The 22,417-nt window shown below is 48.2% G+C and overlaps 1 protein-coding gene across 4 annotated transcripts in view; it reads left to right on the forward strand.

The window, feature by feature from the left end:
• CGNL1 (cingulin like 1) overlaps window positions 1–21,926 on the forward strand; it is a 189,597-nt gene extending 167,671 nt beyond the window's left edge. For all 4 annotated transcript variants that reach the window (XM_049905311.1, XM_049905309.1, XM_049905312.1 and 1 more), the window contains 5 exons: window positions 11,992–12,075; window positions 12,784–12,908; window positions 14,224–14,332; window positions 14,679–14,842; window positions 15,875–21,926. In XM_049905311.1, coding sequence (XP_049761268.1) covers window positions 11,992–12,075; window positions 12,784–12,908; window positions 14,224–14,332; window positions 14,679–14,842; window positions 15,875–16,010 — 618 coding nt within the window. In that variant the 3' untranslated portion in view covers window positions 16,011–21,926. The remainder of the gene's footprint in view (window positions 1–11,991; window positions 12,076–12,783; window positions 12,909–14,223; window positions 14,333–14,678; window positions 14,843–15,874) is intronic.
• Window positions 21,927–22,417: the final 491 nt, after the last annotated feature.

Consider the following 22,417-nt stretch of genomic DNA (forward strand, 5'->3'; position numbering starts at 1 on the left):
GACAATGGGTTGGAGAGGGATGCTGGTGAGGAGTGAGCTTCTTGGATCAGGTGGATACTTCAGACTATGTTGGCATCTCCTGCCTGGAGGGGAGATGAGAGGGTGACGGGGGTTAGAAGCTGGTGAAATGGACACGAAAAGAGAGAGTGGAGGGAGAGAGCAGGCTGTCTCATTAGGGGGAGAGTAACTAGGAGTATGTAGCAAGGTGTATATAAGTTTTTATGTGAGAGACTGACTTGATTTGTAAACTTGCACTTAAAGCACAATAAAAATTATATATAAAAAAAAATCTCCTGGGATGATGCTGAGTGTAGTTTAGGAAATATCTGTATCAAGGATTAGAATAAAGACCTGTAATGTAAGTAATTGGGGCAGAATCTTCCCAGTCCAAAGGGACACCTTCCTCTGGTCTCGTTTCTGCTTATACACAGCCACCTTTCCCCTACTTCAGGGAGACCAGGAACTGGAGGTTCCAGTTCTTAGGGTTAACACTATTGCACACTGGTAGCCCCTGGTGAATGCTGAAGATGAATCACTGGCCTTCTTTTCCATCTGCCATTATTTCCCTGTGGACAGGCTCTTTTCAGAAAAGTAAGATAATCATGCTGCTTTGCTCCTGAGCATGGAGGAAACTCAACCCTCACCTCCGTCCTTCCTCATTCACCGCTTTTCTGTTCCAGGGCTGTGCTGATCGCTTTCCTCTGGAGAGGCTACAGCCTGTCCATCCTGAGCTGCAGAAGTTTAGAGAAGGACCTTCTTTAAAGCCAAAAGCCCGGATAGAGATCCTGACCTTTACATTTGGGCCCTAATAGGTTCTAATTGAGGTCTGACTTTTCTAACTTCACTCACGGATATAAAGCCTATTTTGTTAGGAGTTCCTTCCAGTTTCGCCAAGTAGCCAGATCACCAAAGGACAGTTTAGGATCTGCTAATCATTCGTGATGACAGAAAGAGGCGACCATGACTTAGTTGTGGTGACGCTTCCTGTGAATGACACAAGGAGGAATGGCAGGAAAGTATGTCATCCTGTCAATAACGAGGTAGTAGAAACAGACTTATAGCCCCATGTTTTCAACCAAAAACAAAACATAGGAGAAGGTGGTTGCCTCCCTGGCTCAGCTTGTGGCCCAACACTAAGAGAATTGATCACTTAAATAGCTGGTCCCAGAATTGCTCCGGGCCCCTTCTCTTTCCTCTTGACTGAGCACTTTGATCATGGGGCATACAGTTGTTCTCCATGATGTGGTCATGGTTGAAAATACTTCCACTGAGCTAAGCACTTGAAGTAAGCCTAGGGGGGAAATTAAGGGAACCAACTTGTTCTCCTGGAAAGAATGCTGTGGACCGCCAGTCCTGGTCCTGGCTCCCACACCAACTCCATGTACCTCCAGGAAAGTCATAGCCTCTCCTGAGTCCAGTCTTTAAAATCTATCAGCCTGACAGTATTGGCCCTGGAGGTTTCTACATTCTAACACTGAAATGCTGTGAGAAGTTTTTATAAAACCAGAAGCATCTGATTCATGCCTTCATTTTCCCTATCCTCTCCCTGTGTCTGAGTTACACGCCTAAAAGGATAAGCTCCACTAATGTCGGTGGCCTCGTTCCACCTATTAGCTCTGTTTCCCTCTTCTACTTTCTCATTGTATTTTCTGAGGTTGGAGTGTAGAGCCTGACGTTTGTTATAAGTGGAAAAATTGAGCATCATGTTCAAATTGACAGGGGAACTGGTTAAAACAGCAGCAAAAAACAAAACAAAACCAAAAAACCCTGAGATTAAATGATGTCTCCAGATTGAGTCTCCAGGATCTGTCTTCTAGCATTTGCTGCCTGCCTTAGTCGTCTAGGGCCTCTATAACAGAAGCGCCGCAAGCAGCTGGCTTTAACAAGGAGAAGTTTATTCTCCCACAGTCTAGGAGGCTAGAAGTCTGAATTCAGGGCACCATCTCTGGGGGAAGGTCTTTGTCATCAATCTTCCCCTGGTCTAGGATCTTCTCAGCTCAGGGACCCCGTGTCCATAGGAAACTCTCTGCTCCTGGCTCTGCTTTCTTGATGACATGAGGTTCTCCATCTCTCTGCTCACTTCTCTCTTTTATATCTCAAAAGAAATTGACTTAAGGTACAACCTAACCCTATAGATTGAGTCCTGCCTTGTTAACATAACTGCCTCTAATCATGCCTCATTAACATCATAGAGGTAGGATTAACAACACATAGGAAAATCATTTCAGATGAGAAGATGGTGGACAGCCACACAATACTGGGAATCATGGCCTGGCCAAGTTGACACATTTTTGGAGGACACAATCCAATCCATGACACTGCCTCCTGATTTGTGAGAGAGGGTAGAAAAATGGGTTGACCAGATATCTGCCTCTCAGGAAGGCATTTGATTCTCATTCACAGTTGACATTAATATGAGATGTATTTCCTGCCTTTTGAAGTGAAGGCAGCCCTCTGCTCCAGGGGGAGGTCCCTGGGTGTAGGCAGATGGGCCTGCTTCTGAAGCTGCTTCAGTCCAGCTGGGCTAACCTCCAGGGTCATGTGCTTCCTGCTTTCCTGCCAGAATCAGAGCAGGAAACGGGAAACTTCCAAGCCTCCCCATCAGATGTTAACCTTGTGACACCTGCTTAGGAAGGGACTTCTCCGCAAGAACAGGAAGTAGGGCCCGTCTGTTACCTTTATGACAGATACCTGTGGCCAGCTGTTGCTAGGCACTAGAAAGAGAAGGGGTGGGGAAATGGCATTTTTTAGATTTTGCTCTTTTTAAATAAAAAAAAAAAGACAAATTTACAGCTCTCTGCCTAAACTCTGAATTTTCATAGTTTCTCTTCTGAACCTCTGCTTTCCCGAAACATCTTCCATTCTTTCTTCTAGTCTTAGTGATAGGGCTTGACTGAAAAAGTGAGGAGAACAAACCAAACAAAAAAAGGTTTTCCAGCAATACTAGGGTGTAGCAAATCCTTCTGGCAGACTCAGAGTTCATCTCACCAGACTTTTTCTATAACAAAGAGATTTGAGGCCCAGAGCCACCTGGTGATTTGGCCAGAGTCCAGATAGTCGGAGACCTGGCCTTAGGTCTCCTGACACCCAGCACAGGGTTTCACGGGTGAATGCTTGTACAATGTGATGAGTGACTGCCATGTGCACAGCAAAATGTTAGAGATGAGTCATGCCTAAAAATGGATGGATAACTAACAGTGAAAAGCAAAGATTCAGGCAGCAAGTGAGGGAAGGACTGTCACAGCAAGGGTAACTTGGAAGAACTCTTAGAGAAGGCTTTGAAGAAAGAACGCAAGTTAGGTGGTTTAAGAGGAGCAGGAATGGAATCCGAAATAGAACACGTGCTGTGAGCAAGGCTTGGGAGGTACGAATGTATGAAGCATTTTGAGAAGCCGTGAAGGACTAGTGTGTCTCCTTCAGGTTTATGGTTCCCATAAGGGAATATGGGAGATGAGTGTAGAGAGAGGGGTCAGGGCTTTGAATGGATGTTATTCTGAAGGCAGTGGGGAGCTGTGGAAGGCTGTTGAGCTGAACAGTGGATTTTGCACGATGACAGATTAAAGTGGCAGGAGGTGTGTGAGGACTAGAAGGGTATAAGGACTGGAGGACAGGAAAAGCAGCTGCTGAAATCAAGCAGTCCATCCTTGCCATGCCCCAGGTTTTTCTTTCTCTTTCTTGTGCTTACATTTGACACCCAATAAATGCCAGTCGTATTATTTGTAAGCTCTTAGTCTGTCTGGCCTTCCCTTTTCATATGTGCTCAGGATATCGTTATTCAGGTCTATGGATACAGGGATCCTAATTAAGAGAAAACTTTTGCAAACCGTTTGAATGCTTGGATTTTTTCTTTAGATGTGGCTAATACAAAGGAGAAGGGATGGATCTGGACTTGATAAAATGGTGTCTTTTTAAATAAACCAGAGTTGAGAAGTGTTTTTTTTTTTCTTTCACCCAATTATGATTTTACCTTATACAGAAAGGTTTGACTTACAAATTGAAGGAAAAGTCCATTAAATATTGTGGATATTTGACTCCCTTTTGGTCTGTTTAAATCCAGAGAAGTCCTTTTTTCACCCCTTCCTCCATAAATCATGTTTCTATTACGACAGTTATCATCCTTACTGGGGACTCTGAGTGCCGAGCGCTGTGCCACAAGCTAGAATGTATCTTTCATTGTTTTCACCTCAAACCTCTGATGTGGATCCTCATTTTACAGGGACAGTCACTGGTCAGGCGACTGCCAGGGTAACACAGCTTGTGAGAGGTGGAACCTGATTTGACTCCAAAGCTGTCTCCTACCCATCCCTATCATCCCTGCATTAGACCATGGAAGGGCCTTAAAGACCCCCAAGATGCATTTGGACCTCTAATCCCCGAGTTGAAAATGTCACAGTGCCTGTTAATATGTGTGAGGATTTAAGACCAGTTGACTCTCTTCCTGAACACAGGAGTCTTAACAGTGAAAGAAGGGCCAGCTTGATGAGATGTGAATGTGTCCGGCAGGCTGGTATTCGGGCTCATTGGGCATTGCCCTGTTGCTGGTGGCTGAGTGCAAACAGTTAACAGTAGAGCTGGGCTTAAGAGGAGAGGCGTTCGCTTGGCCATGGAGGCCAAGATGGCACAGCCCAGTGGAAAGATGATTCATTAAGCCCAGGCAGCTGGAAGGCAGGAGGGAAAATACTGACTTGAGAGCTTTGGGTGGCTTCATGGTCTTTTCAGGGGCTGAACAAGGCTGCCTTGTTGCCTTGGCAACTACAGGATAAATCCCAGTGCATAAAGTTGCCAGTTCCTGCAGCCTTTTCTAGGAACTTCTCCCCAGTGGCTGGCTCACTCGTATTGCTCAATCAGCACTAGGGGTGCAGCCCATCAGTGAGCCTAGACATGCGTCTCCTTTGCAGTCAGGGTGGGAAGATCAAGTGAGCTTTCCTCTTTTATTTTTTTAATTAAAATGATCCTAGTTTCAAAACTGCCTCTTATTTCGTCAGCTGCTCAGAAAAACTCGTGTGTACAGTTGGTGAGGAATAATTTTCCTTTCTTGTAACTGGGAATCATTTTTAGTACCAGCCAGCAGTGTAAGCTCACCAACCCCTTTACAAACCAGCGGTAAACACAGGTGATGGCGTTAAATATTGTTGCTAGCAATCATAAATATCTCTGCCTTTTCATTAACACAATGGCAGCTGCTGGTCTTGAGTGCTGGCCCCGGGGCCACAGGAGCCTCTGACATAAAACCCACTGGAATCCAATACAGTTATTTCTGATCAAAATGCTCCGGGTTTAGCATTCTTTAAATCCAGCTGTGATAAACTGTTGCCTTCAGCTCCTGTTCTGTTTTTAATTTGGCTGGAAAGTTTTTGTGCAGCCTATTGACTAGAGTTGGAGGGTAAACAGCATGTAAAGCAGAAGGTTATATGAAGAAATATTTTCCTAGCCTATGGTTTACTTCCCTAGTCCAATGAAGAAGGCTGGCCAAGTCATGCCAGAGGAGTTTTTTTTTTTTTCCCCCTTTTTGCTACTGTAGACTCTGGGTAAGAAGAATCTGAGTAGGAATATTCTCAGGTCGTTGGGCCCAGTCCTGGGGACCCATGTACTGAGGAGCACAGGTGAAAACAAGTACACAGAAAACGTTCCTGGGTTTACAGTGAAGCCATCCTTCTTTTTTTGAATCAGTATTTTTAATTTTATTGTAGTGAAAATAAACACAGGAAAACATACACCAATTCTGTATGTACAGTTCAGTGATGTTGATGGCTTTCTTCAAGTTGGGTAACCATTCCCGCTATCCTTGTCCAAATCATTGCACCACCATTAATGTAAACTTACTGCCCCCCAAGCAGAAACTCCCCCTCACCCCTTCTGCTCTGGTAACCACCTATTAATTTTTGGTTTCCATACATGTGATACATTGGATTATGGTGTTGGCAAAGAATATTGAATATACCGTGGACTGCCAGAAGAACAAACAAATCTGTCTTCAAAGAAGTACAGCCAGAATGCTCCTTAGAAGCAAGGTTGTTGAGACTTTGGACGTGTTATCAGGAGAAGGACATCATGCTTGGAAAAGCACAGGGTCAGCAAAAAAAGAAGGCCCTCAAGTGGATGGACTGACACAGTGGCTACAACAATGGGCTCGAACATAGCAACAATTGTGAGGATGGTGCAGGCCAGGCAGTGTTTTGTTCTGTTGTATATGGGGTCGCTATGAGTTGGGACGGGCTCGGTGGCACCTAACAGCAACAACAGTATATTTGCCTATTTTATATATGTGAGATCATACAGTATTTATCCTTTTGCAACTGACTTCTTTAACTTAGCATGAGGTTTTCAGGGTTTGTCCACGTTGCAGCATGCATCAGGACTTCATTTCTCTTTATGGCTAAGTAGTGTTCTATTGTATATGTGTACCACATTTTATCTGTTGATGGACATTTCAGTTGTTTCTACCTTTTAGCTGTTGTAAAAGTGCTGCAGTGAGCATTGTACAGGTTTTTGTTTGCATTCCTGCCTTCACTTCTTCTGGGTATATACCTAGGATTGGAACTGCTGAGTCATGCAGAGGTTCTATGCTCAGCTTTTTGAGGAACCACCAAACTTTTCCACCGTGGCTGTACCATTTTACATCCCCACCAGCAATGGGTTAGGGTTCCTGTTAGCCATCCTTCTTGGAAGTGTGTCCATGGGCCACATAGTGTTCCCTGTCTAAGCTACTTGGTGGATTTATTTTAGAAGCTACTTGGTAGATTTATTTTAGAGCTAAGTGTTAGACAAAGATTGTCTTTTTTTTTTTTAAGAACTAAGACTTTTAGCTTTTATTATATGATGAGAAGCAGGAAGTCCATCTTGTTTGCCTCTTGCCTTGGTTTCTAAAAGGCTTGAGGAAAGCTTGCAGCCTGGTCACAGGGACAGTTAAGCTTTATGATTATATTGTTACTCCTTCCTGTTTGTCTCTCTGATTTATTTTGCATTTCTATTTTAATAGCCATTTTTTTGAGAGGATTAGTGTGGTACAAATAATCACTGTTTTTCTTTTGAGAGTCAGCATTTGCCTGGGGCTCTCCAGGAGCTCTGGAAACAGTGGAGACTCTCAGGGATGTGGCCTTCCCGAGTGCCCATCTGCACATTGGGGAGAGTCCCTGGTGGGGTCCAGACTTTGCAGCCAATGGCACCAAGGGAGCAGAGCTTGGCCAGTGGCTGCTGCTTTAAGTTGCAGGATTTGGGCCCAGCGCCATGCAACCATTTGGCAATCCTTGGATCCATCCATGGTGCTTGCAGTGCCTCACCTCATGTAGACACGTCTTTCTTTTGAGCTCCTATGTCCCTGCCAGAATATCTCCCTCCTGGTAGGACTTTTCCTTCATTGAGAGAGTTGGGTCCTCCAGGTTTGGCCGGAGAGGCAGTGGGGAGGGGGAAAGGAGAGTATGATTTTTAGTCAGAAATCTCAAAGCTGCTTCCAACTCTGACTTGAGGCACATTTCTTCTCACCTGGAAGAATCAGGGTGATAACGTCTGCCTCAGAGGGCTAGTAGGCTCAGACATTGACGTTGGCAGTTGCTCGGTGCCTGGCGTACGGGGGCTTTTGTTTCTCAGTATTCCCTTCTCCTTCCTCGGGCCTGGAGCACAGCTGCACAAGCTACCACCTGACCCATTAAAGGCAGATAGATGCTCGGCTGGCCTTTTGTTTGTATTTTGTGTCTTTCAGCCTCACACCTTACAGCAACTAAATTTCTAAATTTCTTTCTCTTGGAGCTTCCAGTTCTTCCTCATCCCCTCACTTTTGGGAAAATTACCTCTCTTTTCTCTCTCCCTCTCCCTGTCCTCCTCTCTCTTTCTCCCTCTGAGCTATGGGAGTCTGCCTCCCAAGCTCCCAAGTTCCTGCTGAGCCCAGCGTGGCCTGGGTCCCACCCCGCCTGCTGAGGGGCCAGTCTCCTGTCGCTCCCTTCTTCCTGCCTAGGGGCCAGTCTCCTGTCGATTCCTTCTTCCTGCCGGTCATCTCTAACTCTTTCCTCCTCTGTTGGCTTCTTAGCCTTGGGCTGTTGGTAGGTACAGGGCCTTTGTCTTGCAGACCCCTTCTGTGACCTCTCCAGCCCTTAGGGGATGGCCCCCATCTTTCTTATTGGTGGTCTCTCCATTTGATGGTGCGTTTCCCACCCTGCCTGTTCTCCTTAGGTCTCAGTTGGGTGTTCCCTGTCTCTGGGCTATAACCATGCACGTGGGTCCTGCCCCAGCACACTGTCCTTCCTCACCATGGTGACACTGACCACGTGTGTGCAATGCTGGTTCTCTTGCCCGCACTGGGCTGCAGTGAGGGCAGGGTCTGTGTCAGTCTTTCTGTCACGGTGCCTGGCAAAGAGCTGATAATACAGTGTGGATGAGTGAACCCGCCCCATCCTGCCAAGACCACTCATCCTCCAGCACAAACACGTACTCACTCTCACCTTGGTAAAGTGGGTCATTTTGGGGGGACAGTCCTACAAGTCTGGAGAGATAGGGTAAGGGCCTCTGGCATCCTCAGAAGGAGCCCCACACGGCACCCCAAAAGGTAGAAGAGGCACCAAAGTATGCTTTCATTGTTTCACAGGCTAGCTCCAAGGGCCCTTAGAGGCTGTCTCATTTTCATTCCTTACTTTAGAGATGCGGAGATAGCACCCCAAAAATGAGATGGCCATGGTCACGAGCGAGTTCATAGCAGAGCCAGGAAAAGAATGCAGACCACTGCTCTTGTCCGATTAATTGCTTGCCATCTCAGTAAATGTTTAACCACATCCCACGTTTAGTCCCGACCTCTGTCTTTGGAGTGTGAACAGAACCATTTCCCGCAGGAGGCACGTCCACTGGTCTCGTGGGCCGGCATGCTGGTGACCTCCGTGCACATGGGATGTCCTCTGTGAGCTGGGAAAGCACGAATGGAGTGGGGCCATGAGCCCGCATTCATTACCTGTGGACTCCATGTTCATAATGAGTTACAGGAATTATTCCGGGGCCCTCTTTGCAACATGTGATTAACGAGGGCTTTGGGGCCAAGCCAAGTGATGGGAGCCGTGGCTGTGGGCGGCGTTTTATGTGCTCTGCCTGCTGATCCTGCACATTGCTGGCATTTTTTCCTGCAAACACAAGGATACCCTAAGGAGACGGGTGCCTGGGTCTTGGCTTTGACCTTGCAGGTGTATTTGAACCCTACGTCTGTTGGGAGCCTTTTCATTTAGCTGGCCTGGAGAGACAGGGGCAGGTGGAGTAGTGGGCAGTGAAATGGGCTTAGCCTGGGTCCCACCGCTTACTCATTATAACTGCTTGGGGTCTCGGTTTCCTCTGCTGTAAAATTCTGAACCTACATAATTTAGACATCAGCCAGTCAGAAAAGCAAGGGCAGGAGCATTTTCTTTTACCAGACAGGCATCCCTGCACCGATGGACAGAGTCCCAGCTTCCTCCTGTGGTATCCTGGCCCTTCCCATCCCTCCAGCTGCTTCTTTACCACTCCCTGCCAGCCACGCCATACTGTTCATTCCAGGACATAACCGTGGTCAGGTAACTGGGACAAGGGGAGACAGGGAGCAAGTATAAGCCCGTACAGTATGGTGGTGTTCTTATTCCTGAGACCCCTGTTCATGCTCTCCGGGGGAGGAGGGGGGGCTTATCTTTTAATAAATACGGTGCTTATACAGGTGGGAAAAATGCAAGGTGAGGGTTGAGGCTTGCAAATGTTCTCTAGGCTGTAACAAATTAGAGCCCTGGTGGTGCAGTAGTTAAGAGCGCATCTGTTAACCAAAAGGTCAGCAGTTCGAATCCACCAGCCGCTCCTTAGAAGCTCTATAGGGCAGTTCTACTCTGTCCTGTAGGGCTGCTGTGAGTTGGAATCGACTCGATGGCAACGGGTTTGGTTTTTTTGGTTTCTTATGTGGCTTAAAACAACAGAAATTTATTCTCTCACAGTTCCAGAGGCCAGAAGTCTGTATTCAGGGTGTTAGGAGGCCATGCTATATCTAAAGTCTCTAGGGGAAGATCCTTCCTGGCCTCTCCCAACTTCTGATGGCCCTAGGTATTCCCTGGCTTGTGGCACCATCACCCCAATCTCTGCCTCCGTCTTCACATGGCCGTCTTCCTGAGTTCTGTGTCTCTGGGTCTCTTCTCTTTTTATAAGGACACCAGCCATATTGGATTAGGGACCGCCCTGCTCCAGTGTGACCTCATGTTAACTGATGACATCTTCAAAGGCCCCATTTCCAAACAAGTTCACATTCGTAGGTACGGGGGTTAGGACTTTGGCATATCTTTTGTGGGGCACAATTTGATGCATAACACCCTGGTTTCCAGGGACTTTGTGTTGAACTTCTTATCATGTGAGACCCCAGAGTTTGTATCTATCTCATCCTTAAAAAGGAAAAAAAAAAAAAAACCAACTGAAACCTATTGCCTTTGAGTTGATTCAGACTCATAGTGACCCTACAGGACAGAGTAGAATTGCCCTATAGAGTTCCCAAGGAGTGGCTAGTAGACTCGAACTGCCGACCGTTTGGTTAGCAGCCAAGCACTTTAACCACTGCGCCACCAGGGAGGAAAGAGTGAATTTCTTTAACAGCTCACGGGCTTAATTCTCTTGGCTTCTTCAGGCTGCCCTCTGCTGGGCAGCAGCAGAAGTCAGCTCTGGGGACAGGACTGGGCCTCTGCTTCTGTTATGCATTGGATTACATCCTCCAAAAATGTGTTGTAATTCCTAACCTCTGTGCCTGTCATTATCATCCCATTTGGAAATGGGTTGTCTTTGTTGTGTTCATGAGACAGGTTAGTATGGGCTGTGTCTCGAGTCAATCTCTCTTGAGATATAACAGCGATTAAACAAGCAAGCAGAGCAGATGCGGGGGAAGAAGGATGCCAAGCCACATAAAGATCTCCCAGTAGCAGAAGCTCAGAAGAGACAAGGATCTTTCAGAGCCCACAGAAAGAGAAAGCCTTGCTCTGGCCCGGCACCCTGTATGTGGACTTCTAGTCTACTAAACTGAAAAAATGAATTTGTTAAAGCCACCCACTCATAGTATTTCTGTTATAGCAGCACTGAATGACTAAGACAGCTTCTGATACTCATACAGGGAGTTGGGAAAGGAGATGCTGACAGACAGGTGGTGGCATTTCTTTCCTGATGCGACTCAGCTAGGCTCATTTTCTATTAACATAGACTGATCCAATCCAGTTGCCATCGAGTTGATTCCGACTTACAGCAACCTTGTGTGTGTTAAAGTAGAACAGTACTCCATAGGGTTTTCAATGGCCAATTTTTCAGAAGCAGATTGCCAGGCCTTTCTTCCAAAGCCTATCTTGGGGGTGGACTCGAACCTCCAACCTTTCAGATAGCAGCTGAGTTCATTAGCCATTTGCACTACCTAGGGACCCCTAACCCTCAATAATGTGTAGGTTTTCTGGAGCTTCCTGGTTATGTTACTGACTTCAGTTTCTAGCTTAAGAGGGGAGAAATCTAGCAGCATCTGAGATATGCAGACTTTGGGGGTCCTTTCTGAAGTTTACGTTTATAATGTAGCAGTTAGAAGCTTTAGCGAATACTAGTTCCCTCTATTACTGGTTGTATAGATCATGGGCAAGCAGAGTAACTTATCCTGGTTCTCCTGAAACCTTCTCAGTTTGGGCGTTGAAAATCCCATGTCCTGAGAACATTCTCAGCCCTGGTCAAACTCGGATGGTGGTCACCCTACAGGTGGTTAACTTCTCCAAGCCTCAGTGTCCTCAGCGAAAATAACATTATCTACTTCATAGGGTTATTCTGGGGATGTAATGGGGTAGCTTGTGTGCGTGCTAAGCAGGGTTAGATCTGACTGTCATTGTTATTTGTATCGTGATCTTTGCAATCATCAAGAAGCCAAGAAACTCTAAGAAGCAGTTCATTACCCAGGAGGAGCTGGTGTGAGAGGCCCTGTAGGAGTCAACCGATGCAACTCAGCTCACAGGACAGGTGACCCTGAGCTCTTTGCTGCTTGTGTTGTAGATCGAGCAGATGAGGAACGAGCTGCTTCAGGAGAGAGCCGTGAGGCAGGACTTGGAATGCGACAAGATTTCCCTGGAGAGACAGGTGAGGGCAGCTGGCCCTGAGCTCCTGCCGCTCCTGTGGCTTTGGACTGGGACCCTCAGGTGGTCCCACCTTTACTTAGCCCCCAAAAGCTCTGGGAATAACTTGCCCGAGAGGTAAAGGTGTGGCTAAGGCCTTTCTAGACAGGCTTTTCCCAATGTTATTAAATCTGCTTAGGAGCTTGGCATCTGAGGAGTAGAAGAATTGTGATGTTTTCTAGCTCCCGAACTGGGATAAGTTCTAATGTAAAGGAATGAAAAATAAACCAGTGATGTGACATCAAACACGTGAGTTGCTAAAAAGCTGAATTGAACCATTTCTTTTTCACATTATTCATGGAACTTCTCCACTGAATACAATTGGTGAGGGAGCCTATTTCTCCTCCCCATCACCTCCAGGAGGTTCATAAAAGGACAACAACCCCAAGTCATTTGTCTGACATCCAGTGGGTGTATTTGGAGTTTGGGGACATGCCAAAGATTTCATTCAGCCTTATAGGGGAATGTAATCTAATAATGTCTTCAGTGCTAGGACCAGAGCTCAGGGTCTTTCCCTGGAAACATCGCTGGATGCCCCGGGGTCCGTGGGCCACGCATCCAGGTGTGGACAGCAGCCTCTCAAGGCACCGCCCAAACACCTGGCTGCACCTGAGTTCAGCCCTGAGAGCGAGGTGGAGACATAGCCCCTCACAGTCTCCCTGTCTGATTCCAGAACAAGGACTTGAAGAGTCGGATTATCCACCTGGAAGGTTCCTACAGGTCCAGCAAAGAGGGGCTGGTGGTGCAGATGGAGGCCAGGATCGCCGAGCTGGAGGACCGTCTGGAGAACGAGGAGAGGTGAGCCCAGCCCACCTGTGATGCCGAGGCCCTGGCAGCCAGGGGTAACAGTTGGCACCACCCAGGGACAGAATCATTTCACATCACAGAGTGTTTTCAATTTAGTGTCTCTTCCAACCCTCATAAGCCTGTGAGGAAGGAAGAGCAAGCGCAACCTTGCTGTTATTGTTTCCATTTTACAGTTGAGAAAACTGAGGGCCATCCAAGTGAGTGATTTAAGCAAGGTAGCCTGGCTGACCACTGGTGTAACTGGACCCCCCACTTCTATGTCCACAGCTTTTCGACGGTACTCGCTGCTCCCCTAAGTAGCACAGGCTGCCTCAGGCTACTGAATTTGCACCGACTGCCCTCTGGTTCCATCTTGCTTTAGAGGGGAGGGGGCTGACTCTGCCCTGGTGGCCATGTGTATTCAGACAGAGGCCAAGTGGCTGGCTGTTAGACAAAACAAAAGCAAAACAACACCAACCCTGTTGCTGTCGAGTCGATTCCAACTCATGGTGATCCTACAGGACAGGGTAGAACTGAACTGCTCCATAGGGTATCCAAGGCTGTAATCTTTACGGATTGACTGCTAACTAAAAGGTTGGAAGTTCAAAACCACCAGCAGCTCCATGGGGAAAAGATGTGGCTGTCTGCTTCTGCGAAGATTTACAGCCTTGGAAACCCTATGGGGCCACTGTGAGTCAGAATTGACTCGATGGCGGGTTAATTTTTATAGAAGCAGACTGCCACACCTTTCTCCCGGGAGCGGCTGGTGGGTTCAAACTGCTGACCTTTTGGTTAGCAGCCGAGTGCTTTAACTGCTGCACCATTAGGGCTCCTTTGAGTCTCTGCAGTTAGCTCTCACAGCCTGAGGGCCAGCACTAGGTGGAACTTGACCAGCCTCGTTCTTACTAATGGGCCCTTACCTAGAAGGCTTATGAGTGTGTACATGTTACGTGCCTGTAACATTTTACATTGTTTGTTTTCAGTAGAACTTCAGGGGGCTGCGCTGGAGCAGCCTGGAGTTGACCCAAAACATTCACAGTCTGGCAGACTCAGGCCCTCTCCTTACAAAGCCCAGCTCAGGGCTGGAAGAAGTCAGGGCAGCTCCAGTACCAGCTCAGTGACCTGGCAGGTCACTCCCCTTCTTGGAGCCTACTTCCTCCTATGTCTAACGAGCAGACCTTTCCTCTTGCAGTTTCGTGTTGCCCTGACCCTAAGCCTGAGTCTGCCGGGCACCCTGGGTGAACGTAGCCTCTCCCCAGCCTGGGCCTAGTCCTCCCGTGGGCTGGGAATGAGACGGTCCTTGCTTCTGCTTCCTCTACCCTTCCAGGGACCGGGCCAGCCTCCAGCTCAGCAACCGAAGGCTGGAGCGGAAAGTAAAGGAGCTGGTGATGCAGGTGGATGATGAGCACCTGTCACTGACGGACCAGAAGGACCAGGTGAGGGGCCCCTGCAGTTTCATTCCCAGCTGAGATGTTGTCTCAGGCTGGAGACGTGAGAGCAGGGAAAGGCCTTGTCCGGCAGGTGCTGGAGCTACGGAGAGCGATGCTTCTCTTTCTACTCCACCCAGTTCCATCATGGAATGGGGGGAGGCTTTCTAGCCTACTTCAGTAAACTTCAAACCCTGAACTTGGCTGGTAAACAGTAGACTTGTCTGTCTTTAAGCCCTGTCTCTGCTTCTCCCATGACACTGGTTGCCTGGAGAGAGGGTGGCTGGACCGCTGGGACAGTTTTCCTTCTCCACCGGGCTGGCCCATCACCCAGCCGCCCTCTCTCCCGCCGCAGCTGAGCTTGCGCTTGAAGGCAATGAAGCGACAGGTGGAGGAGGCTGAGGAGGAAATTGACAGATTGGAAAGTTCTAAAAAGAAGCTGCAGCGGGAGCTGGAGGAGCAGTTGGATGTGAACGAGCAGCTGCAGGGGCAGCTGAATTCCATGAAGAAGGACTTGAGGTGGGTGAGTGAGTGCAGTGGCCCTCAGGGCTGACGGTCCCCCCGACATCCGAGGAGATGGGTGCCTCTCAGGCACCCTCACCTCTGTTGTCTCGAGCCGATCCCTCCTTGTTGCATTTTGAAGTCATTCCATTCTAGAGATGGGGGTGGCTATGGCCCCATGTGTTCAGGGTCTCACACGTGCCATCCCCATGCCAATGCCGCATGTCAGCAGGGCAGGTGTCACCCCTGTTGTACGTAAGGGGAACTTGAGGCTCAGAGCAGGTCAGACTGCTCACAGCATCCCAGAGGGGCACCTCCGGGACCAGCACTTTATCACCTGCTCTTACCTGATGTAGGTAGGAATAAGGTGAAGTGTTGGGTTATCTCCTCATGAGGACCAGGTGAGGCCAAGTGGGGTAAGTACAGGTTGGGTAGGTTGCTTTCTCTGCCCTCGGGTCACTGCCTGAGTGTTGGGGTGAAAGGGTGAGGCTCCCAGTATAGGCTGGCAGTGATCTGGGGTGCTGCGCTGACCTTCCTGCCTTCACCTGGCTGTACAGGTAGTTTTCTTACAAAGTAACGGAAGGCTTCGGCCGATTGAGAGGTCTGCGGGAAACCTGCCCCAGGGATGGCTGTAGGGTAAGATAAGCAAGCTCTCAGCCTTGGGTGCAGAATAGAATGGGATGCCAAAGCCTCAGTCATCAAGATAGGTAATATCCTAATGCAATGTTTAAAAAATTAAAATGATTGCCAACAGCCCATGATGAATGAAATATCAGCCTTTTAAATACAGGCAGGATCAGTAACGGCCATATTGGAGCCTGAGACAAATGGGCAGTACTGGCCCTGTTCCAGTGCTGCCTGGCCCACTTTACAAACACGAGCCTCCTGCGCTGAAGGGTGGGAAGTTTGCTCCCTGTTGCTAAGTCAGCGGCAGAGCAGTTAGGTCCATGTGCCTGATGTACACAATGGGGCGAGCCCATCCTCCGTCTCCACATCAGCAGTGAGTAGCCAGCCCAGGGTCGGGAACCATGTCCCCTCTTGTTTCAGCAGACTAAAGAAGTTCCCAAGCAAAGTGCTGGATGACATGGATGATGACGATGACCTCAGCACCGACGGGGGGAGCCTCTTTGAGGCACCACTGAGCTACACCTTCCCCAAGGACAGCGTTGCCATCAGCCAGATCTGAGTCCACTTACAGGGCTTTCTCGGTGGCCGGCCATGCCAAGAGGAACTCTGCAGCTGCAGGAGGCAGGAGCGGAGCGTCCGTCTGGAGGAGACCTGACCCGTCACCTTCTCTTCACATAACGTGCCATTCCTTGATGTACCTTCCTCCCTAGGAGCGCTGAGCATTGGAGCGCTGCCGTGTCTTAGGCGGGTGGTTAGTGCATTCTAGGATGATGACAAGTCTGAGAAATGGGAGCCACTACCCACTGGGGTGTTTGGAAATTGTAATTGGGTAGGGTGATGCCTCTGTTCTGTACAGCCATCTGCCATCACCTGCTCTTGCCCCATTTTCCCACCCCCTGCCAAGAAAAAGTTTCCAAAGTGCTAGTTATTTACCAGCCACCATGCAGGGGGTGTGATGTAGGTTGTAAATATATGGAACCAGACCTTTTCATGCACTGCTGCTCTTCCGTTTTGGAATGCTGCTGAGGCTTTGTAGGGTGGCTTGTTGTAAAGTTCACACATCTACTCTGAGTATTATTTTTTAAAATATGAAGCTACTAGATTTTAAGTGTTAAGGAGCAGAGGCGAGAGAGAGAGAAGGTAGAATAAAGCCCACTCTGGAACTCAGAGTTGGAAAAAAACAAATCGTCTGCGATAAGGGACAGTTAATGCTGAGAATAGAAACACAAGTGGTCTGACAGGAGAGCAAGTGAGAGGCCACTTTATCTGCAGGCTGTGTCGTGGCCTTGGTTGCTCATGTTCTCTAGAACTTTGTTATAATTTCTAAACCAGGCTAAGATGAGTATGCTAATCATTAATTGCAATTTATTTTATGCAGGCAGGGTGAGGGGACTTTGAGTAAGGTTTTAAATGAATTATGTGGTTTCTGGAAGGATGGAGCCCTATTGTCATTTCTTATTGGTCCTTTCCTCCCTCCTCCCACAGAAGGCCTCTAACTCTGTCGTCTTGGCCCTGGGTGAGGGTGTGGGTGGACAGTGTGGGAGGCATGGCTCACAGGCTTATGGGTGAGGAAGAGGCGGGAGTGTCTAGTAAGGTCCTGGGAAGAAAGAGAGGCACAAGGAGGTGAGCAGGTGTGTAGGAACGTGGCCCTGGGTATGAGAAGGAAGAAAGAGAAGGTTGGGAAAGCTGGGGAGATGCCTGGACAAGAGGTGGACTGAGCAGGATCTCAGGTTTGTATCAGGGGAGGGAGGAAAGAAACAGGTCAGGTAGAGGAGTGATTGCGAACCAAAAGGCGCCTGCCAGCTTCCTAGGACAAAGGGACATTGGCCAGCACCAGGTACAGGTGACTGGGAGTGGCTGGAGCCTGAGGGCAAAGCTGCAAGCCTAGGGCAGAACTATAGGGAACACATGGCATTGGAGGGTGCTAGGTCCTGCAGAACCTCCTCATGGCCTTTCTGGTCTCACCTTGAACCTTGATAGTCCCTAGGTACCCCTACTGAGCAGTCCAGTCACAGCTGGGCTTCCCAGGGCAGGGCATGTGGCAGGCAGCTCAGCAGGGGCCGTGACCAAGGAAGAACCCTGTGTATTGTATGCATCTGTCTGGGCAGAGGTGACAGCATTCAGCTGCTTCAGCAGTGTCCCCAAGCATCCTGATGATGGAGGCCTGTGAGCCAGAGAGCTCGTTGACAGTCACCACAGGGAACAGAGATCTCAGTCCTTACCTGCCTCAGAGCACAGATCCCACCCAACAGGACCGAGTGATCAGCCCGGCATGAGGGCAGGTATCACTGCCCCCCACAGATGAAGCCCCTGGAGTGGGACAGCCAAGCCTTCCTTCACCTCTGCTGGGGTCTCTGTCACCCCTATCACAGCTGGGGGGTGGTTTTTGCCTCTCTTCACTTACTTGGGATGTGGAGAGATTTCCCCCTTTAGCCATTCATTTACTTAAAACCCAAATCCATTGCTGTTGAGTTGGTTCCAACTCATAGTGACCCTATAGGACAGAGTAGAACTGCCCCGTAGGGTTTCCAAGGCTGTGATCTTTACGGGAGCAGACTGCCACATCTTCTGTTCACTCACTTAGCAGAGGTTTACTGAGCACCTACTGTGTGTCAGGCACAGTCCTTTGCACTGAGAACACAGCAGTGTATAAGACACACAACAATTCCTCCCACCCCGGAGCTTGGCCAGGGCAAGGGGGGTGCTAGATACCAATCAAACCGGTTGACACATCCTTGTACCCGGCCCTGGAGCCCCTCTGTCCTCCTGGGGACATGAAAAGCCTGTGGTTGGTGGACTGGCTCGCTGGGACTCACAGGGGTTCTTCCGCTCCTTACATGTTCTTGACTTCCCTGTGTTTCTGACATCGTTGGGTATTTGCAGATACGCCTGCCTACAAATGCTTCAGCCCACTTGTAACTAGAGAGCTGAGACCAGAAAGGCCAGCAGGCCCAAGAACTTTGGGAATGAGTGAGTGTCTGTTTTGTTTGTGAAAACATAGCTGCCCCTGATCCTGGCCAGGTCCTTCTGGCAGCTTTGAGGCTCCAAGAAGCAAAACTGTTCTCGCAAAGACAACAGCAGTCACCATTCAGAAGACCTGCATCAGAGTCTTAAGAATGTTGTTGTTAGCTGCTGGCAAGTTGTCCCGACTAACAGTGACCTTGTGCACAACAAACAAAATGCTGCCCTGTCCTGCACCATCCCCATGATTGGCTGAGGATCAGACTGTTGTGACCCATAGGGTTTTCATTGGCTGATTCTCGGAAGTCAGTCGCTGGGAAGTCGGGTCTTTCTTCCTAGTCCATTGTAGGCTGGAAGCTCTGCTGAAACCTGTTCAGTATCGTGGCAACATGCAAGCCTCTACTGACAGATGAGCGGTGGCTGCACGTAAGGTGCATTGGCTGGGGATCGAACCTGGGCCTCCTGCATGGATATGCTGTTTTAAATATTAACAGATGTGCTGTCTTATGTTGTAATAGGGTTGGTAATGAGCTGGATGCATACATTACAGTGGGGTGGGAAGAACACTGGTCTCTGGGAGGTGTTTTCAGGTCCCAGTTCGTCTCTTTACCTGGTGACCTTGGCAGAGCACTCGCTCTTAAGAGTCTGGAAATGAAACCATGATTTGGGCCAAATTTTGGGTCCATTCTAGCCTTAACATGCTACCACTCTTTGATTTATTTTATATATACATATTTTCCCACCTGTTTATTGCTTTAAGAACTAACCTTGCTCAAGAGTTTATCATTAGCTAGCTTAAAAAGAAAACTGTTTTATTTAAAAAACAAATACCTGGCCATATGCCATGCTGAAGAGACAATCATCGGAATATCTTTTATAATTTTTTTGTCTTGCTTCTGAGTGCCACTCTGCAGTACCAGTGGGCTCATTCTGTTGGGTTTTTGCGTTCAGGTGTGGTTCAGGTGCTCTGGTGTGTCGTGGGGAGAAGACCGTTACTGCACCCACCTCCCATAAGCCAGCGCCTGTATAAAGCAAGACTGCCTTTCAATAAATAGAGCCACCTGACTGTAATCTCGACTCCAGTCATTTTGACTCCCTTTCTTATTCCGGAGTGTGGTGTGGTCTGCTGTCCTCCAAGAAACCGCCAAGGTGAACAGCTGGAAGCTGCCTGAGGAAGTGGAACTTGATGGGACTCCAGCCTCAGGGGCTGGTTTCTGAAATAGAAAGTTGGGGGGAGTGGCTAAGTGGTGAAAACTGAGAGAATTAATGGATGATTGTGATGTTCTGAGAAATCCAAACTGCCCATTTCCAGAAAAACGAAAAAGGGGAAGTGTTTTAAATGCTATTAACAGAGTAAACAGACACCCACTTCTGTTCCTTATTCCTAAGCTAAAATGGGTTCTCCCGTAATTACAGTTCACACATACTCTTTCTTCATGTCACAGCAGGTCCACAGTCTACATTTTACAGGAAATCAAAGCTACTTCTCCACCGATGGGGCATACTGACCATCCTGGTTGCCCTCAGATCTCTGCCCTGCTCAGAGCCTCTGGAGGCTGATCCCAACAGACTCTCTGGGTTCCCTCTGTTGGGTCCAGGCTGTGGGAGCAGCCAGCAATCTGGATACCCCCGCTCTACCACTTCTTCCTTTGTACCTTGTTTCCTCCTCTCCTGTGCCTCCGTCCTAAAGGTGGTAATGGCTTCTTGTTCTCTCTGGCTGCCTCAAGAGCCCCAGTGGGTTCCCTCAACACTGCCTCCTCTCTTGAGCAGGCCCAAGCATGAGGCCCTTTGAGCAGTCACAGTTAGATGCTGTTTCCTGCTGGGACCTGACTGGTGTGGCCACAAAGAGGCATCGAGCACAGGTCTCTGCCCCATCCTGGTTACCTACGTACCCTGGAGCCACTGACTCCCCTTATTTTAACTAAAATGAACATCTCAAGTATAAATAAGATTTTCTGATTTTAATCAGTTCTCAAGAGCTTTGCATAAATTGTTTGCCTTTTTTTTTTAAGCCATGTTTATTGAGTAATTTACATATAGTAAAAGCCATCCTATTTGGTATTATTGGCTTTTGAAACTATTTCAAACCAAACCTGTTGCCATCCAGTTGATTCCGACTCATAGCAACCCTATAGCAACCGAATAGGACAGAGTAGAACTGCCTCGAAGGGTTTCCAAGGAGCAGCTGGTGGATTTGAACTGGCGACCTTTTGATTAGCAGCCAAGCTCTTAACCACTGCACCACCAGGGTTCCTGAAACTGTATTTGAGCCCCTGGTATTTGGTGTCTCCGCCAGTCTCCACCAGCATCTTCGGAGCGGGAACTACACACCCTGAAAGTGGCCGCTATTTCCTCTCCCTCAGGCCTATGGAGGAGCTGACTGAGGAGATGCAGAGCCAGAGAAAGTCCCTCCAGGCCTGCAGCTAGTTTCCTCTGTGTGCTGGTGCTGCTCCTTTGAACCTGTGGATAGGTGCAGTGATCCTGTCTTTGTTGGAGACTGCAATTAGCCAGAAATTTTTCTGTTCTAAATTTTCAAATGACAGGAATAAAGGACGCAACAGCAAGTTCTTATCAGAGGTTTAACTGCCAAAAAGCCACAAATTCCAGACTTTGCCCAGGGATCAGCAGCTCGGGCCTGCTCACAGACCTGCTGAGGACAGGGTGCTAAAAATCATCACTGGCCTTCACCCACGACCCAAGGCCTGTTCCAGGCCTCCATCAGCGAAGAGTTTGAGTGTGTGGGCCATGCTGGGTGTCTTAAGGCTGGAAGACACACCAGGGCAGTTGAGAAAGACATTGAGCCACAATACCTGTCCTGTGGAGGGACTCTGCAGAATGTCACTTGGTCTTGTAACAGATTGTTAACAACCTCTTGAGGACATGGGGTGTAATTCCAGGATTTTGCTGATTAAACAAAATTATTGTTATGAGAAGGGCAGAAACTTCATAGATAAGGAACCTGAGTTCTAGGGAAGTTGAGCATTTTGCTGCAGGCCAGACTTGGAGTATGGCCAGCCAGTGAGAAGAGCAGGTGCAAGGTTTAAGCCATGATCTAGGGCCTTCAAGAGTTTACAGTGTAATTACAAAAACGGTGACCATCAGTGGAAACAACCAAAGTGTCCATTAACAGATGACTGGGTAAACAAAATGTGGTACTCACACAGAATGGAATACTACTCAACCATGAAGAGAAGTGAAGTTCTGTTGAGTGCCACAACATGGATGAACCTTGAAAACAACATGCTGAGTGAAAGAAGCCTGTTTTCCAAAGGACAACTGCTGTATGATCTCACTTACATAAAATAAGCCAATATATAGAAACGAAAGATTATTCATGGTTACCAGGGGCAGGAGGGAGGGGGAAAGGAGGAATTTTTGCTTCAGGAACAAGTTAATGGAATGATGGTACAACTTGATGAATGTAATCAATGTCACTGATCGTACTATAGAACTTGTTGATGTTTTATGTATATTTTCACTATAATAAAAAATGGTGATTATTAAACTGAATGAAATTAGGTATAAATATGAAGCATTTCATTTACTTATGCCACGCCAAATTTGTCTTTTTCCTTAACACTTCGATTGCCTTCTGTAATAGTGTTGGCAGGTTTCCCTGAGGCCTACATCTACAGTTTAATAGCTAAGATAAATAACCTCCCAAGGTCACCCAACTAGTCAATAGTGAAGCTGGAATCAAGCCACCGATCTGTTGCTCTTACAACCCATGCATTTTCCTGTACCCAAGCCATTCCTGCCCTGCTCCCCTCTGAAATGGCCACAGCGGATTTCCTCCCTGAGGACACAACATAAAGGCTGGTGGCTTGTCTGAGATCACAGCTGCCCCAGCCCTGGATTCCAAGTCTGCAGTCAGAGCATTAGGCCTGCAAACCCCTTCCCGCCAGCTGCATGCTGCCAGCCTGGCACACCACCTTCCAGCTGCCTTTGGGTCTGCTGACTTCCAGAGCAGGGCTGTTTTCCCGGAAAAGGTTTGGAGATGAAGAT

The sequence above is a fragment of the Elephas maximus genome, chromosome 13 (assembly GCF_024166365.1).
Source record: "Elephas maximus indicus isolate mEleMax1 chromosome 13, mEleMax1 primary haplotype, whole genome shotgun sequence".
In the NCBI taxonomy this organism is placed as follows: Eukaryota; Metazoa; Chordata; class Mammalia; order Proboscidea; family Elephantidae; genus Elephas; species Elephas maximus.